This window comes from Puma concolor, chromosome D1 (assembly GCF_028749965.1).
Source record: "Puma concolor isolate L17-30 chromosome D1, mPumCon1.1.hap2, whole genome shotgun sequence".
NCBI lineage: Eukaryota > Metazoa > Chordata > Mammalia > Carnivora > Felidae > Puma > Puma concolor.
Genome location: NC_141676.1, coordinates 15,623,303 through 15,642,102, shown reverse-complemented (window position 1 = coordinate 15,642,102; position 18,800 = coordinate 15,623,303). Strand labels below are relative to the sequence as shown.

Below are 18,800 nucleotides of genomic sequence, written 5' to 3'. Positions count from 1 at the left end.
GTCATCTTCAGCAACTTACGCAACCTCTCGAAGCCTCAGTTGATTCATCGGCAGAGTGGGGCAGTATTAACCCTACCTCTTCCAGAAGGATTGTCAGGAGGGCCCCAGAATGAAGGAGTTGCTGCCTCCATACTGTTATGATATCGCTAGCTCTCGCAGAGCCCCGTTCTCTTCCAGGGTGGTGATTGACAGCCACTTTCACAGAATCCTCATACAGTCCTGCTGCTGAGGCTCGGTTGGGTAACCGGCCCAGGGTCACACAGTTCAGTAATGCCTGGTTCAACGTCAGCCTCTGCGTCCTCTACCATTCTGCACGGCTGTCTCCTCATCACAGATGAGCCGGGATTCGACTGCCCTCTAAGTGCCGGCGTTTGCAAAGGCACCCGTCCCGGACTCTGATGATGTGCTGTGCTTCCCTTGCAGATCCTGCACCAGTAGCCTCCTTCCGCTGCGAGGTGGTCCCCAAAGAGCCAACCTTGATTCTCAAGTGGGTCTGCCCTCCCGGCACCAACACAGGCTTCGGGCTGGAGATCAGCAGAGGGGCTTGGAAAAATGTGACAGACCTGGAGAGCTGCTCCTCGGAGAACGGCACAGAGTACTGGACGAATGTCACATATTTGAATTTTTCTACCTCCTACAACATCAGCATCACTGCCTTGTCCTGTAACAAGACGGCACCTCCCACCCAAAACACCTGCCTCACTGGCATCACAGGTGGGCTTTGTGGTCCACCCCTGGAGAACGCTGACCCAGCGGGTCTGCACGTGTGGCCTAGAAATCCGTATTTCTTTTGAAATTTCTGCTAAAATATATATATTTTTAACTTTATTTATTTATTTTGAGAGACAGAGACAGAATGAGAGGGGGAGGGGCAAGCAGAGAGGGGGAGAGAGAGAATCCTAAGTAGGCTCCGCCCCACCAGTACAGAGCCAGACATAGGGCTCGAACCCACGAAACCATGAGATCGTGACCTGAGTTGAAACCAAGAGTCGGGCACTTCACTGACTGAGCCACCCAGGCGCCCCTAAAATATTTGTTTCTGCTGGCATAGACCGTTAACCCAAATCTGTAGAAATCAAGTCTTGAAGAGCAGGGTAAGAGAGACTCATTTTTAATCCCGAAAGTTTCCTTTGCTTTACAGAATAATTCGCTGCCACATTTTCTTTTAGGTAGTGAGTTCCTTTATTACATTACATGAGAAAAGCATTTTCATAGAAATATTCAAATGTACACAGAAGTAGAGGCAAGCATAAAGAAACCCACATAGCCATCATCGCCCAGTTAAATATTTGTCGGAGTTTGACCAGTCTTCTTTCATTTATACCCCCCTCCTCCCTGATTGGATTACTTTGAAACCAGTCCTCATCATTCTATAATTTTATTTATAAATACTTTAAGAAGTATTTCTCCAAGATAGGGGCTCCTTTCCCCTTTCTTTCAGACATAACCATATTGCCATTACCATTGCACTGAAAAATTGAACAGTACTTTTATTCACTATTATCATATATTCGGTCAAGATTCTTATTTCCCTGGAATCCATATTGATAAGCTCTCTGGCTGTTTTGGAGAGTGGGGGGTCACTCACTGCACAGGGGATTCCCCCTAGTTAGACTTTTCAGGCTCATCGTTCTTATTTCTTTGGAAGAAAGTTGCTTCTTATATCTTTGCTTCGTTTTTATCTGTCTTGCTCGCCATGTCTTTGCCAATGTTATGTCTTAGATCAGCCTGGCGGGTTGGTTTTGCTTTGTGCTTTTCAACCCCTGGATGTGTTTCCTTTAGGATATCAGAATGTTTCTGGACAATTTCCAAAGAATTCGTGGTTGACATAGTAAGAGAAAAAGGCCTCTTATTACAGGGACACTGACTTGAAAAGTGGTGGAGGGGTTCTGTGGACAGAGTGTTGGATTTAGACAGGCCAACCTGGGTTTGATTCTAAGTTCTGCCTTGTATTAGCTGTGCGATCTCAGAGAAGCTGCGTAACCCCTATGAGCCTTGTTTTTCTTCGTTATAAAAAGGGAAAGTAAGACTAGCTTTCAGGACTGTTAAACAAATTAGATGAGGTAATTTGTATGGAAGGCCACTTGACAGCGGCCATGTATGGCTGCTCAGGTTGTGCAGCACACAATTACAGGGGATACCATTCATATGGACTACAGTGTGCACAGGGCTCCTTGGAGTTGTGTAGTCCACACTGTAGAGGGTGGCCCTGGGTCACACTCCTTTGGGTTTCTGCAGCACTCTAGAACATAATGGAAATAATGAACCTTTTTGTAGTTCTCTTTTATCACGTCATCTCTTGAGCTGCTGAGGAACATCAGCCACATCTGATTTGGTATCTCTGGGGCTACGCTCAGTGCCTGGTGAAGAGAAGGAACTTGTCGGAAGTAGTTTCTGAGCCTGAACAGTTTGGTAGGGTTGGATAATGACCACTTACTTAGTCCAGGGATTCTCTTACTTTTTATTCTGTAGCTCTCCCTTTCCTCAGATGAATTTTCATATACAAATTTAACATGTCTTTTATTTACTGGAAGAGCGGAGCTGCAATTTCCCCAGGAGAGGTAGGAAGCGTTGGTGGGATGGGTAAATCTGGGGGAATTGAAGTGATGGTCTTTTAAGCAACATTTGTTAGTTGCACCGTGTGTGCCTGGGGTTAAGGGACACCGGTGAGTAAGGCAGACGGGGCCCCTGGAGCATAGGATTCAGATAAGCAGAGAGAGGGAAAGCGTTTCCAGTCTTGCAGGTAGATGAGTTAGCCTGCCACCCACAGTCTAGTCCTCTCTGGGCAGCTCAAAGGCAGAGCGCTGGGGGGAATCCTGGGAGCCTGTGTTAGGAAGTCCGGCCAGGCGGTTGACGATTAGACCTGGGAACGGCGCCTCCAAGCGGTCACTGCTGTCAGTTACTTGAGTGGTTGCCGAAGCCTGGTTCGGAGCTGCACGGCCCGGTAGAAAATGTGAGTCTCCTGCAGAATTTAACCTTTTTTAGGAGCTGCGTTAAAAAAGGTAAGAAGGAACAGCTGGCATTGATTTCAATCACATTTTATTGAACTATGTTGAAAACATTATCCTTTCACTGGGTGAAGTAATTTGTGTGATCTGTGTGAAGTCGATTACTGATGAGATACTTTGCATTCTTTTTTCGTGCTAAGTCTTTGACGTCCAGTCCGTGTTTCATGTGTGTGGCTCATCCGAGTTTGGGCTGGTCATATTTTCGGAGCTCAACTGTTCCGGGTGGCTGGCGGCTGCCGTGCTGGCCAGCGGCACGTGTGGGAGCCTCGCGGTGGTGTTTTTGTTCAGCTTTCTCAGCCTCCTGGAATCTTGACACACTAATGAAAACACTCAAACTATACGTGGGAGACAAATTTAGGTAGAGTGCATGTGTGTATGGTGTGTGTGTGTGTGTGTGTGTGTGTGTGTGTGTGTAGAAGGATCATCTTTAATTCAGCATTTTCTTCTTTTGTGTTCATCCGGAGGGTGACCTCACAAGCTCAGCTCAGAAAGGGGAGGCACATCATCATGAGGGTCACGCGTGGGACGTTCCTGTGTGCACTTTTCTGGTTTCTAGGAAGAGGGTCGGTCGGGTTTCTCTGGTTGGCATTTTAAACCAACTCAGGCAAAAATGAGGACTTCAGTGTGAAGGATGTGGAACAGGAACACAGCCAGGTCTCAGGAGAAAGTGCCTTCTCTCCATTGCAGCTTTGCTTCCCTCTGGGTATCTGTTCTGTTCCATCATGGTCCTCAGCAACCAAGCCATCGGGTGCCGTGTCCACGCAGTGGGCAGGTGCTGCGGACAGCTCCCTCCTTGAGTTCCAGCCACACAGGCCTTTTATCTGTTGCTCTCCTCCTGCCCTGCTTTTCAGGTACGGCACCTGCCTCCTCTGGGTCAGAAGGGGCTGGGGAAACATAGGAGAGAGAGGTTGTTTTCAACTAGCAAGTTTGCTGGGAGCTTTCTCCAGGCATGTGGCGGGGCACGCTGGAGGTGCCATTGTGAGCTGGGGGATCTGCCAGCTCTGCCTTCCACTGCCCTTCCCTGCCCCTTGCTCTGGATGAGCCCAGCACACCACTCCCACAGCAAGGACAGGACTTGAGGGCATGGTAGCAAATGCCTCCTTAATCATTTTGTTCTTTTTCTTTTTTTTTTATATATTTCTTATTTTGAGAGAGAGAGAGAGAGATCGAGAATGAGCACGAACAGGGGAGGGGCAGAGAGAGAGGGAGACACAGAATCCGAAGCAGGCTCCAGGCTGTCAGCACAGAGCCCGATGCGGGGCTCGAACCCATGAACCACGAGTTCATGACCTGAGCCGAAGTCAGATGCTTAACCAACTGACCCACCCAGGCACCCCTCTTCTTTGATTTTAAATGGTGGGTGATCATGTTTTGTTTCGTTCTGTTTCAGATCCCCCTTCTCCAGACGGATCCCCGAATATTACATCCATCAGTCACAATTCGGTAAAAGTTGAGTTCAGTGGGTTTGAAGCCAGCCACGGACCCATCAAAGCTTATGCGCTCATTCTCACCACTGGGGACGGTAAGGAGGGGTCAGTTACGGGTTAAACAGCCAGTGAGCTGTGTCATGACCGGGTGCCATTCCTGTGCCCACTGAGGCACATTAGAGCTACAAATACGTGTCTGTTTTTACACTGTAGCCCACGCTTTGGCACTGAGAAGCGGGTGGGTGAGCTATTTGCCCGACGGTCTAGGTCAGGATTGACAGGCCTTCTGTAAAAAGCTGGACTGCAAAGAGTTTAAGCTTTGCAGGCCATGCAGTCTCTGTTGGAGCCACCTGACTCTGCTGTTGTGGCACAAGAGCCACCGCGGAAGATGTGTGAAGAATGAGTGCGGCTGTTCCCATAAAATGTTGTCTACCGGAAGGGGTGGCTGGCTGGGTTTGGCCTGTGGATCCTACCTTGCTGACCTCTGATCTAGGTTTTTCTTCTCTTTTACAACACAGGGTCCTCGAGGTGGCAGAATATTAGTCTTAAGCAACTCTGTCTCCCTCGCTCACCCACACACTCACATACCCACACCCCCCCCAACCCCACCATACTCAAAGGGTGGCTGTCTCTTGAAGGAAAACAGAAAGTGATTTGCATTTGTGGTGGGAACTTGCAAAGAGCCATCCTCACAGCCGAGAGTGGAGGAGGCCCCCAAGCCCCCTTTCCTGACAGGGCTCCTTTACGTTCTTTGGTGGGAAGGAGGGCACGACTAGAGGGTGTCTTTGTTAGCTGTGTGTGGGTGCTTTGCACAAGGCTGGGCTTTCAGGACCCAGTTCTGTTGTTTTTGTTGATTCTTTAAATATGAATCATGCAGGGGCACCTCTGTCCGTTCTCTCAGCCCATGATAACTGTCCTCACCTCCTCGAGGACATAGAGATCAAGGGGAGTGGGGATCCTGAAAGACAAGGACTTTGCTGGTGTCATAAACGCACGGCAGAGTTTCAACAACTAATGCTGAGATCTCTCAGTCTTTCTGGCTTTTTGTTTGGGGTCTGTTTCAAGTCATTGTGTTGGAAAGGTTTTCAGCAACATCCAAGCTTATACCTTCGCTGAATGAAGGAGGCAGTATTTCCTAGTGACCACAATGACCAGTACCAGCCTGTGGTGGATGAGACCACACGCTCCAAGTTGATGGTCTGGGTTAGAAATCAACCCCACTGTGTGGGCGGTGTGGCCTTGGGCCCAGGTCCTGCTAGCTTTCCCGGCCTTCATTTTCCCATCTGTAAGATGGGACTAGTCAATATATGTGATGAGACTCTTGTTAGTTGCTATCGTTTAGTGCAGAGAGATTATGTAAGTCAAACAGTTAGAACTCAACAGAGGTAAAGCCTGGACCGAGAGCACCCTTGTGCTCTGTCATCATTGTCATCGTTATCACCCAGTGTCAATGTCATTATGTAGACATGGGCGAGACGTAAACCTTTGTCTGGAATCCCTTTCTCAGGACTTTCCTTCTGTGTGTCTTTCATAGCTGTTCGCCCATCTGCAGATGTTTTGAGATATACATATGAAGATTTCAAAAAGGGGGCCTCAAATACTTATGTGACATACCTCATAACAACAGAAGAAAAGAGACGTTCTCAGGACTTGTCTGAAGTCTTGAAATACGAAATTGACGTTGGGAACGAGTCGACCACGCACGGCTATTACAACGGCAAGCTGGAACCCCTGGGCTCCTATCGGTAATGCCTGGTGGTTCTTGCCCTTTGGGGCTGAGCCTCCCGAGCGCAAAGCCCTACGTGCCTGGGGTGGTGGCCGTGTCTCAGCAGCCTCTTTCCTTCTTGTCATCCTACAGGGCTTGTGTGGCCGGCTTCACCAACATCACCTTTAACCCTCACAATGACGGACTCATAGATGGGCCCGAGAGCTATGTGTCCTTCAGTCACTATTCGGATGCTGTTTTCTTGCCCCAGGATCCAGGTAGAGAAAGAACAGCGGTGCTGTTAACATTTCAGTGGGTTTTTGCTTCTGGTGTCCACAGGAAGCCTGGATTTGTGTCTTCCATCAATTCTCATATTCACGTGGCTCCAGGAAGCAGGTCTTGGCCGCCTGGGAGGGCTGGGCTCTCCTCCTAGAAGTTGAGATGTCACCAGGACCCATGTCTGTTCCCTCGACTGAGGTCCCCACGAGCCCCCACCCCACACTCTCCCTTCTCCGAGTGCCAGCTACACTTCACTCTGCAAACACTGCATAGGCCTTTGTTGTCAGTGTGGTTATTTGTGTGACCATGTGCCAGGCACACAATTTCACTTTCGGTACATAGAGCCTTCGAATGTGAGGGTTGGAAGGAGCCACAGAAATCGTCTTGTCCCGTTCCTCTTTTAGAAATGAGGCTGTTAAGGCCCAGAGAGGGGCAGTGACTTGCCCAAAGTTACACAGTGGCTCAGAGGCAGGCCTGACAGTCTTCCCTCAGACTCCTTGTCAAGCACAGCCGTCTTTTGTCACACAGAATCATTTAGGAGCTTCAAGGACCCAAGCGGGGTACATACTCTGCCTTCAGGCCAGAGATAACGTGACTAACTGGTTTGTTAGTTGGTCTGGTTTTTGTACTCGATAGTTGTTGGCTTTGGGAAAGAAGTCCCAGAAGCAAAGTGCAGGGAGTCCCTGTAGCCTTCCCCAATAAAAAAAGGGTGTTATGTCCCATGAGTACAGAGCTGTCGGTATTTCCGCTCACACGTGGGTGTTAGTCTCACAACGTCAGAGGTGGCGGGAACCATGTGGAACATTTTGACTTGTAGTCTTTATTTTATTTTATTTTATTTTATTTATTTATTTATTTTTAAATTTTTTTTAACATTTATTTATTTTTGAGACGGAGAGAGACAGAGCATGAATGGGGGAGGGGCAGAGAGAGAGGGAGACACAGAATCGGAAGCAGGCTCCAGGCTCCGAGCCATCAGCTCAGAGCCCAATGCGGGGCTCGAACTCACAGACCGCGAGATCGTGACCTGAGTTAAAGTCGGACGCTTAACCGACTGAGCCACCCAGGTGCCCCTTGGCTCGTAGTCTTTAAACACTGGTCACTCCACCAAACAAGAGCCAGTCCGGAGATCCTGTCTGCTGCCACCCGACCTCCACGAGAGCGTTTCTGCCTGGCTTTCTATTTTATTTATTTATTTATTTATTTATTTATTTATTTATTTATTTATTTTTTTATTTTATTTTTTAAAAAAAATTTTTTTTTTCAACGTTTATTTATTTTTTTGGGACAGAGAGAGACAGAGCATGAATGGGGGAGGGGCAGAGAGAGAGGGAGACACAGAATCGGAAACAGGCTCCAGGCTCTGAGCCATCAGCCCAGAGCCCGACGCGGGGCTGGAACTCACGGAGCGCGAGATCGTGACCTGGCTGAAGTCGGACGCTTAACCGACTGCGCCACCCAGGCACCCCTTTATTTATTTTTTAAATGGTTTATTTATTTACTGTTAAACAAATTTTTTTTATTCTTTATTTATTTTTGAGAGAGAGAGACAGTGAGGCAGAGTATGAGTGGGGGAGGAACAGAGAGAGAGGGAGGCACAGAATTCAAAGCGAAATCCAGGCTCTGAGCGGTTAGCACAGAAGCCGACATGGGGCTTGAACCGCAAGATCATGACCTGAGCTGAAGTCGGACGCTTAACTGACCGAGCCACCCAGGCACCCCAAATGTTTATTTTAGAGAGCGAGCACAAACGGGGGAAGGGTCAGGAGCGGGGACAGAGGATCTCAAGCAGGCTCTGTGCTGACAGCAAAGGGTCCGATGCGGGGTTCAAACTCATGAACCGCGAGATCCTGAGCTGAGCTGAAGTCAGATGCTCAACCGACTGAGCCACCCAGGCACCCCCTGGTTTTTTTATTTTATTTTATTTTATTTTATTTTATTTTATTTTATTTTATTTTATTTTATTTTATCTTTTTTTTTTATAAATTTTTTTTTAACGTTTATTAATTTTTGAGACAGAGAGAGACAGAGCATGAATGGGGGAGGGTCAGAGAGAGGGAGACACAGAATCTGAAACAGGCTCCAGGCTCTGAGCTGTCAGCACAGAGCTCGACGCAGGGCTTGAACTCACGGACCGTGAGATCATGACCTGAGCCGAAGTCGGCTGCTCAACCGATTGAGCCACCCAGGCACCCCTGGTTTTCTATTTTATATATTGGGCTGCTGCATGCAATTTCATGTGAAGAAAGGCATCAGCGGTAAGAAAAACTTGAAAATCACAGATGGCCCAGTTCTTTAAGTTTGCAGTTGAGGATACTCAGAAGAGAGGAGCACTGATTTTCTCAAGACCAGCCTGTTATGGTGGACTGGGGATAGAGAACCCGGATCCCAAATGCCCAGGCTAACTTTATGTCCAAAGGCGTTTAACACACACACACACACACACACACACACACACACACACACACACAGAGTCACACTCTGGTTTGAGGACCCTGGGTCGGTTGTTTGTTCGTGAACATCTTCTGAAGTGCTTTCCATTTGGACTTTTCTCAGGTGTCATCTGTGGAGCAGTTTTTGGGTGTATCTTTGGTGCGCTGGTAATTGTGGCTGTGGGAGGCTTCATCTTCTGGAGGAAGAAAAGGTGACTGTTGCTCATGTTAATAATACCCTACTTTTTTTTTAATGTTTTTTTATTTTTGAGAGAGGAGAGAGAGACCGAGCATGAACGGGGGAGGGGCAGAGAGAGGGAGACACAGAATCTAAAGCAGGCTCCAGGCTCTGAGCTGTCAGCACAGAGCCCGAAGCGGGGCTGGAACTCATGACCGTGAGATCATGAACTGAACTGAAGTTGGATGCTTAACTGACTTTGAGCCACCTAGGCACCCCGATAATACCCTACTTTTTATTTTTTAAATTAAAAACTTTTTTTCTATGTTTTATTTTTATTTTTGAGAGGAAGAGAGAGAGAGAGACAGAGCATGAGCAGGAGAGGAGCAGAGAGAGAGGGAGACCCAGAATCTGAAGCAGGCTCCAGGCTCTAAGCTGTCAGCACAGAGCCTGATGTGGGGCTCGAACCCACAGACTGCGAGATCATGACCTGAGCCAAAGTCGGATGCTTAACTGACTGAGCCACCCAGGTGCCCCGATAATACCCTAGTTTTTAAAGGAGCTTTTTACTCTGGAAAATTTCAGACATTCTCACAGTTGGAAGGACTCGTGTTACGAGTTCCCATGTCCCCGTCACCCAGGCTCTTCACTATCCGGCCAGTTGTACTTCGTCTCAGCCCCTATGGCATCAGGTCGGGGCAAACGCTGCAGTGTGCAGTGCTCCTTTTGAACAGTGCCCTCTGGTCCACAAGTCAGTGTTGAGGTGTTAAGAGATTTCATTAAAAAAATTTTTTTTAAGTTTATTTATTTTGAGAGACAGAGAGAGTGGAGGAAGGGCAGAGAAAGAATCCCAGGCAGGCTCCATGCTGTCAGTGCGGAGCCCGATGCGGGGCTTGAACTCACGAACCGTGAGATCATAACCTGAGCCGAACCCAAGAGTTGGACGCCTAACCGACCGAGTCGCCCGGGAGCCCCAAGAGATTTCATTGGAGAGTTAGCTAAGTTTGAACACATGCTCTGACTGACTAGCGGTTAGGGAGCTTCGCTGTAATGTCCACATAGTCTGTGATGTAGGGATAATAACGGGACCTAACTTGTGACAGGGGGAGCATAAGATAAATACAACGCTTCAACAGTGCCTTGGACCCTGTATGCTACTATTGTTATCTGTACAACTACCCTTCGAGGTAGTTAAATAGTAAAAAAAAAAATCGCAGCTCTGTTTTGCTAGCTCACTCTGCACCTGGATTTGTGTCTTCTGTCAAATCTCATACTCACCGGGGCTCTAGGAGGAAGGTCTTTATTTATTTATTTTTTTTTAATTTTTTTTTCAACGTTTATTTATTTTTGGGACAGAGAGAGACAGAGCATGAACGGGGGAGGGGCAGAGAGAGAGGGAGACACAGAATCGGAAACAGCCTCCAGGCTCTGAGCCATCAGCCCAGAGCCTGATGCGGGGCTCGAACTCACGAACCGCAAGATCGTGACCTGGCTGAAGTCAGACACTTAACCGACTGCGCCACCCAGGCGCCCCTGAGGAGGAGGAAGGTCTTTAAAGCCGCCTTGCAAAGAGGCACAAGCTGAGTGTGGGAAGCATGGAAATGAACTTGAACTTGGTGTTTGCACTTCATTGCTCAGTCTCCTGTCTAACCGTGTGGCTGTTGAAGCCTGCGTATCAGCTGGGATTCATTTCTGGTTGTCAACTGCTGCCAGTTGGAGAATTTCATCCTGGCTCAGAGTTCCTTGATGTAACTCGGCCCGGTCCCTCTGCCGCCATCTTGCCCTGTAGGGCTGACAGGCAGAGTAAAAAAAACATCTTCTGAGGGAGGGGTCAAAGCAGCTTTATTGTTTCTTGTTAAAATAAAAGTTATACATGCTTGTGGCCCCCCAAAAAAACAAATACAGAAGAGCAAAGACACTAGATGATTCACAATCACAGCCCAAAACGACTCTGAATGTTGATAGGATAGTGAAACTCACACACAAGTGGAATCCTATTATGTGTATTATTTTCTAGTCTGCGTTATTATTTAAGACATTGTGTACAGCTTTAAATCTTCATTTTAAGTGGCTGCGGAGTATTCAATTGTACAGAAATTATTCAACCAATTTTCCTGATGTTTTCAGGTTTGTTCTTTGGTTTTTTGTTTTTGCCACAGTAATCTTTGAGCACATTCCTGATTATTTCCTTAGGCTAAATTCCAAGGTGGGCAGTTGTGGGACAGTGGGTGTGATGCATGTTTTCAGTTTTGATACGTACTGCCAGGGTGCCCTCCAGAGGGTTATTTTTATTTTTTTATTTTATTATTATTATTATTTAACACCAGTATGGGGTTTGGCCAGCAATGCAGGAGAATGCCAGATGCCCCGCCTCCATATCTACAGTGGCTATATTTTCTGATTTATTTCATTAACTCATCAGAAAGGCCTTTCTCAAGAAACAGCATGAAAAAATGAGTCTGGCTTTACCAAAGGGTCAGCTGCTAATGTATTTTTACCCAAAGATATTCCTAAAAGTTGCCCGAGCAAGATTCTTCCATACTTTTGGATGGTATGAAAGAGAGTTACTTCATAGATTTGTAATCAGTGTTTGCTGCTTAGACCATGAAGCTTAGTATTAGTGAATGGGATTTAGTGCCATATGTGAACTAATGCCCCGGGAAAAGTCCTTTTGTAGATACGTTGAAGGGGAAAAAACACAGAATTACTTTCTTGGTCTAATGGGTCTTTGTTTCTTTCAAAACAGGAAAGAAGCAAAGAATAATGAAGTATCCTTTTCTCAAATTAAGTAAGTCTCTGGAGTTAGTTATTGAGAATTTTTATTTTACTTTATTTTTTATTGTTTAAAAATTTTTTTGAAGTTTATTTATTTTGAGAGAGCAGGTGAGTGGGGGAGGGGCAGAGAAAGAGTGATAGAGAATCTCAGGCAGGTTCTGTGCTGTCAGAGAGGAGCCTGATGTTGGGGGGGCTTGAACTCATGAACTGTGAGATCATGACCTGATTTGAAACCAGGAGTTGGATGCTTAACCGACTGAGCCACCCCGGTGCCCCTCTAGTGAATTTTTTTTTTTTTTTTTAACGTTTATTTATTATTTTTGGGACAGAGAGAGACAGAGCATGAACGGGGGAGGGGCAGAGAGAGGGAGACACAGAATCGGAAACAGGCTCCAGGCTCCGAGCCATCAGCCCAGAGCCCGACGCGGGGCTCGAACTCACGGACCGCGAGATCGTGACCTGGCTGAAGTCGGACGCTTAACCGACTGCGCCACCCAGGCGCCCCGTGAATTTTTGATGGAACTTGCTGTCATTTTTCCTGATTGACACATTTGGCCTTGACCATGCAGGAATTCTTGCTAACTTTGTTTTTCTGCAAGGACTCTCTGTTTATTAGTCTCCTGAAGCTGCCTGCTTCCTTGCTGTGTTCTACTATGGCAAAGTAGAACCTTACTTCCATATTCTACCAATAAATATGTATTTTCTGATTTATTGTTTTTTTGAGAGCATGAGTGAGGGTGGGGGGAGGGGCAGAGAGAGAGGAAGGGAGGGAGGAAGAGAGAGAGAGAAAGAGGGAGAGAGAGGGAGGGAGGGAATGTCTTAAGCAGGCTCATGCCTAGAGCGGAGCCTGATGCCAGGACTTTATCTCACAACCTTGAGATCATGACCTGAGCCGAAATCAAGAGTCAGACCCTTAACCGACTGAGCCACCCAGGTGCCCCTCATATTTTGTGATTTTTGAGAACAAATAAACCGGTTATCAATAGGTAGGAGACCTTGTGTAAAGTCACAAAGCCCATCAGTTACGTGACAGGCTCTAGAAGGGAGATTTCCTGATTCACACATTTCATTGTTTTGTAAATAACATTCTATTGACACGCCCTCCCCCCATTTTACTCTGGTTTTTGTTCCTTTGGGAAGACGTTTACTATCATTTCTAGAGTCATGATCCAGTCGGTGTTTCTAATTCTTATTCTTTTCTTTCCCTTTCTATGATGAAGACCTAAAAAGTGAGTAGCCTCTTTAATTTTTAAATAACTTGTCTTTTTCTGTTTTGAGCATGAACTTCACTGGATGTAAAAAAAGTCCTCATAAGCTGTTTTTATTTTCTTAGATCCAAGTTAATCAAAGTGGAGAATTTTGAAGCCTACTTTAAGAAACAACAAGCGGACTCCAACTGTGGGTTTGCAGAAGAATATGAAGTACGTGGTTGTAAATAATGTATTCTTAATTGCTTTATGTTTCTCCTGCAAGTTGGAAAACCGCTTGTTTTTATTGCGTGGGGGAGCGCTGGATAAGAGGCGGCCCTCTTAGAGGGGAGAGGAACTCTGTCAGGTAGACCTCAGGGGTCCTAGTGGCCCTGTGGGCTGCAAGCACTTAGGTGTACCCTCGCTTCTAGTGGTTTGTGTGTTCAATCTTGTTGATAAATGAAGATTATGCGGAGAGGGAGAGAGAGCGAAAGGTAGAGAAACTAGGCGTTCAAGTTCAAGTCTGAGGGCTGTTAACTGGGGTAATTAGGAAGCTGTTCTGGCTGGCATTTCCCGGCTGGGGCTTGATGGCTGTGTGGCCGACATTGATTCCGGAGCATTCTGTGAAGTCCTGCGGAAAGAGTTTCTGCCTGTCAGTCCCCATGTGCTCTACCCCCACAGCAGCTTGGCCGAGCACACTCGCCCTCCCTGGGCTGCCCTGCTGTGGTCTCTGCCTTTATTGAATCTACTCCCTCTTTGCATTGGTTTCCTGCGGCTGCAATAACAAATCACCACAAACTGGTGGCTTGAAACAACAGAAATTTATTCTCTTGCAGTTCTGGAGGCTATAGTAAGTCCAAAGTCAAGGTGTCAGCAAGGCAGTGGTTCCTCCAAATATCTGGGGGAGAACCTCTTGCTTGCCTTTTCTGATTCGGGTGGCTCCACGCGTTCCGTGGCTTAGGGCCCAGTCACTCCACTCTCTATGGTCTCCTCCTCCCCCTCCCCATAGTTCCCCTCTGGGTGTCTTTTGTATAAGGACACTTATTGGATTTAAGACCCACCCACATAATCCAAGATGATCTCACCTCAAGGTTGTCAACCTAAATACATCTGCAAAGACTCTTTTCCAAAATAAGGTCACATCCACAGGTTGTAGGAGTTAGGAAGGGGGCCTGGCTTTTTTGGGCCTGCCATTGAACCTACTGTGCAACTCAAAGCACAGCCCAGGAGGACTTAAATTCTCTTTCTACCTGTTTCATCTGTGACATGTGGTGTTTATTTAATTCTGCCTCGTTGTAACATCAGTTATTTCTAAATTAAAAAAAAAATTTAATGTTTATTTACTTTAAAAAAAAAATTTTTTTTAACGTTTATTTATTTTTGGGACAGAGAGAGACAGAGCATGAACAGGGGAGGGGCAGAGAGAGAGGGAGACACAGAATCAGAAGCAGGCTCCAGGCCCTGAGCTGTCAGCACTGAGCCTGATGGGGAGCTGGAACTCACGAACCGCGAGATCGTGACCTGAGCCGAAGTCGGACGCTCAACCGACTGAGCCACCCAGGCGCCCCAATGTTTATTTACTTTTGAGAGGGAGAGAGAGAGAGAGAGAGAGACAGAGAGACAGCATGAGTGGGGGGAGGGGCAGAGAGAGGGAGACCCAGAATCAGAAGCAGGCTCCAGGCCCTGAGCTGTCAGTACTGAGCCTGATGGGGAGCTGGAACTCACGAACCACGAGATCATGGCCTGGCCGAAGTCAGATGCTTAACTGACTGAGACCCCCAGGCACCCTGACGTTAGTTATTTCTGCCTGTGCCTCTCTCCTGGGGTGTAAGCACCTGGAAGGCAAGGATTATCCTTTTTCTTTTATTTTAACCTCTGCATTAGTTTCCAAGGGCTGTGGTCACAAAGCACTAGAACAACAGCAAATCCTTCTCTCACAGTTCTGGAGGCCAGTGGACCTAAATCAAGCTGTTGCTAGGGCTGTGGTGCCTCCGAAGCCTCTAAAAGAAGCTCCTGCCTGGCTTCAGCCAGCTTGTAACAACCTAAGTCCTGTGCCTGCCTTCACCTCAGCATGGCCGCCTCCCCTTGAGTGTCTATCTCAGCGCCTCTTCTTCTGTAAAGGCGTCAGTCCTGTTGGATTAAGGCTCCCCGTCCCTAATCCACTATGACCTCATCTTATTTTGATGACAAATATGGCTGCATTCCCCGGTCCTGAGGGTTAGAACTCCAACATACCTTTAACTCAAAACACCTCTGCCTTCACACTTTGTCCTACGCGATGCTCAGTATAAATAATATCTGGACACTAACTAAATGGACGACTCATTTGTTTTGTTTTCAGGATCTGAAGCTTGTTGGAATTAGTCTACCTAAATATACAGCGGAACTGGCTGAGAACAGAGGAAAGAATCGCTATAATAACGTTCTGCCGTGTGAGTTGTTTTTTCCACAAGATCTTCCCTTTTGTCTGTCCCTGGCCATCGCCCCTCTCACAGTGGAGGGAAGTGGGGTCAAGATAGTTACTAACCACCTCCACAATTATTCAGGAGTCACCTGCGGTGTGCTAATTTAGCCTTGTATTTAGGCATATTCCTTTGCATCCAGGCCTCATGAGAACCTTATGCGGTAGGTGGTAGCATATTCATTTTGCAGATGAGGAAACGAGGCACAGCGTAGCTAGGTGATTTGTCCCAAGTCACACAGAGGCCCGTGGCAGGCAGGCCCGGCTCTGGATTAGGTCTGTCATTTCTTTCAGGGTAAGGGTTAGAATCTGTGCTCTTATCCCCTCTATCTCAAAGCCCCTTTATTTCAGCTAACATAGTTCTAGAAAGGAAGTGGGTAAGAGGAGGACAGGCAGGGAGTAATGCTTTCTGCTTGTCCGGATACATCTCTGGTTGGCTGAATGCATCCCACTGCTAATTATGAATTGTATCTGGATTCACATTTTGAGAATTAACAATATCTGCCGAATGCATGGGGCTAACGACAAATTGGGTTTAAAATAAGAATTATTTGGGGCGCCTGGGTGGCGCAGTCGGTTAAGCGTCCGACTTCAGCCAGGTCACGATCTCGCGGTCCGTGAGTTCGAGCCCCGCGTCGGGCTCTGGGCTGATGGCTCAGAGCCCGGAGCCTGTTTCTGATTCTGTGTCTCCCTCTCTCTCTGCCCCTCCCCCGTTCATGCTCTGTCTCTCTCTGTCCCAAAAAAATAAATAAACGTTAACAAAAAAATAAAATAAAATAAAATAAGAATTATTTGTTACATCATCCATTCAGATGAAATGTGAACCTTCCTCCACAGAAAAGTTCTTTGCGGTCTTTCTTTCGGATGAGAATTACGGTACAAAGACGTATCAGTCGATTGCAGCTGTGTTCTGATTTAGGCGTAATTTCTAGGTTCTGCTGATACTTTTTACACCAGGACATTTAGAGACATTGTCGTTTTATATTTGAGGCTGTGTTTTTCTTTCCTGGCCTAAAACATTAAGTTCTGTTTAGATTCAGGATTTTTTAGCTTGTGTGCTTTCTCTTCATCTCCTCCCTGTGCCCCCTCCCCCCCCATCCCCTCCCCCCCCATCCCCTTTGTATTGACAGCAGGCATTGAACCTTGTTCCAGGAAAAATGTTTTGAAAATCAGGCTAGTGGGATACGCCCCCATCCTGCCCTTCTAGGGTTAACCCAGGATCACTGGCCTGATCTTACAGTTGCTGCAGAGGTTTTCAGATCCAGAGTTCGGGTACTGTTTTGTTTTTTTTTTTAATTTTTTTTTAACGTTTATTATTTATTTTTTGAGAAAGAGAGACAGTGTGAGAGTGGGGGAGCGGCAGAGAGAGAGGGGGAGACACAGAATCTGAAGCAGCTCTAGGCTCTGAGCTGTCAGCACAGAGCCCGACACGGGGCTGGAACTCACGAACTGCGAGGTCATGACTTGAGCTGAAGTCGGACGTGTAATCGACTGAGCTACCCAGGTGTCCCTCGGGTACTGTTTTTATTGGGAAAGTTCTAGACTACGAGTCATGTTGGTAACCGAGCTTGGAACTGTCATATTGTTTTGTCCAAGAGGAGGACGAGATGGTATATAGTCAAAGACAGGGAAACACGTGGTGCTGCTGATTATTCTGCCTGACATTTGAAATTCTCAAGTTATTATTTCATTTCTTGAGTTGGACACGTTTGTGTGGTTTTGAGATGATAGTATTTAGAAAACATGAGAATTTTTGTGTTTTAGATCTTTCCGCCTATAATAGTCTTACACATTCAGTTTATTCTGGAATTTGGTACTGTCTTGTCGTAATAACATTTCTATGGAAATAAAGTATGCAAATTTGGGTGTTTACCCTGCCATGGTGGAAAGGGCACTAGAGTTGAATTCTGACTGCCCTTGACCAGACATCAGTGCTGGGAGAAGTCACTTAATCTTCCTGACCCTCAGTTTCCTCGTTTGTAAAATGGGCACACAGGCCGGTAGGGTGGTTTTGAGGAATAAATAAGATTGCTCAGTGCACTCCCTGGCTCACGGCACACACCCAAGGATGTTAATAGTAGTAGGTTTGTGTTGTTTCAGAAGGTGGTCTGGTGTGGTTAGGAGCTTGCACCCCAGCGTCAGGCTGCCTGAGTTCGAACCCTGGTTTTGCCAGTTACTAGCTTTGCCGGGTAATTGCCTAACTTCTCTGTGCCGGTCACATAGGCTGACTGTGAGGGTCAAATTAAGGTCATCTCATTTTCTGTAAAGTGCCATGCAGCACACCCTCACAATGTGTTGCCATTTTGTACTTTTCTCTCTTATATGTAATTCTCCTCAAACATTTGCTTCTAATGGGGACCTTTTTTCTCTTAATGTCATAGATGATATTTCCCGTGTCAAGCTTTCTGTCCAGGCCCATTCAACTGACGACTACATCAATGCCAACTACATGCCTGTAAGTGGGGGGACGTTCCCATGGCACGGCTTGTAAGGATGAAATCTTCAGGGCTCCTCTTTGTTTCTCTGACGCTGAATTTCTGTCACTTTCCGTGTTTTAGGGCTACCATTCCAAGAAAGAATTTATTGCCACCCAAGGGCCTTTACCCAACACTCTGAAAGATTTTTGGCGTATGGTTTGGGAGAAAAATGTATATGCCATTGTTATGTTGACCAAATGTGTCGAACAGGGAAGGGTAAGTATCTTTGATTTAAATTATTAAATTAAATTAATTAATTCATTTTGGCTGTGGTTAAAGGATATCTTTAAAAAATTTTTTTTTAATGTTTATTTATTTTTTGAGACAGAGAGAGAGCACGAGCGGGGCAGGGGCAGAGAGAGAGGGAGACACAGAATCTGACGCAGGGTCCGGGCTCTGAGTTGTCAGCACAGAGCCTAACACGGGGCTCGAACTCACGAACCACGAGATCATGAACCTGAGCTGAAGTTGGATGCTCAACCGACTGAGCCACCCAGGCGCCCCAGTGAAAGTATATCTTAAGAAGCATTTTTGTTTTTTAAAGAAAACACTCCCCCAAACATCACCTCTAGTCTTAGAAACTCGTTTTCTGTATTTTTCTTTTCTAAGAGAAACGCTTAAAAATCAGTTTAAACAAAGAAGAGTTTTAGTGTTGCCTTCTTTTGTGGATGAATATCAGTGTTCTCTGTTCATGAGGCTGTTCATGAGGCTAGAGTTACAAGGAACAGGAGTTGGGGTCGCTCAGCGCAAAGCTCCCAGTCCGGAGCAGAAACGGCTCCGGCTGTCTCAGCTCTGTGTCTCTAAGCATCCAGCTTGTTCATCTGTGAGATGATAGATTCGACCAACTCAGTGATCAAACCCAATTTTTAGC

General features: G+C 46.6%; 1 protein-coding gene across 1 annotated transcript in view; it reads left to right on the top strand.

The window, feature by feature from the left end:
* PTPRJ (protein tyrosine phosphatase receptor type J) overlaps nt 1-18,800 on the top strand; it is a 173,341-nt gene that overhangs the window by 138,147 nt on the left and 16,394 nt on the right. The window contains exons 10-20 of the mRNA XM_086677409.1: nt 424-714; nt 4,399-4,530; nt 5,970-6,180; nt 6,294-6,418; nt 8,976-9,063; nt 11,776-11,817; nt 13,025-13,033; nt 13,138-13,225; nt 15,333-15,423; nt 17,834-17,907; nt 18,011-18,145. Of these exons, the coding sequence (XP_086533535.1) occupies nt 424-714; nt 4,399-4,530; nt 5,970-6,180; nt 6,294-6,418; nt 8,976-9,063; nt 11,776-11,817; nt 13,025-13,033; nt 13,138-13,225; nt 15,333-15,423; nt 17,834-17,907; nt 18,011-18,145 (1,286 nt within the window). The remainder of the gene's footprint in view (nt 1-423; nt 715-4,398; nt 4,531-5,969; nt 6,181-6,293; nt 6,419-8,975; nt 9,064-11,775; nt 11,818-13,024; nt 13,034-13,137; nt 13,226-15,332; nt 15,424-17,833; nt 17,908-18,010; nt 18,146-18,800) is intronic.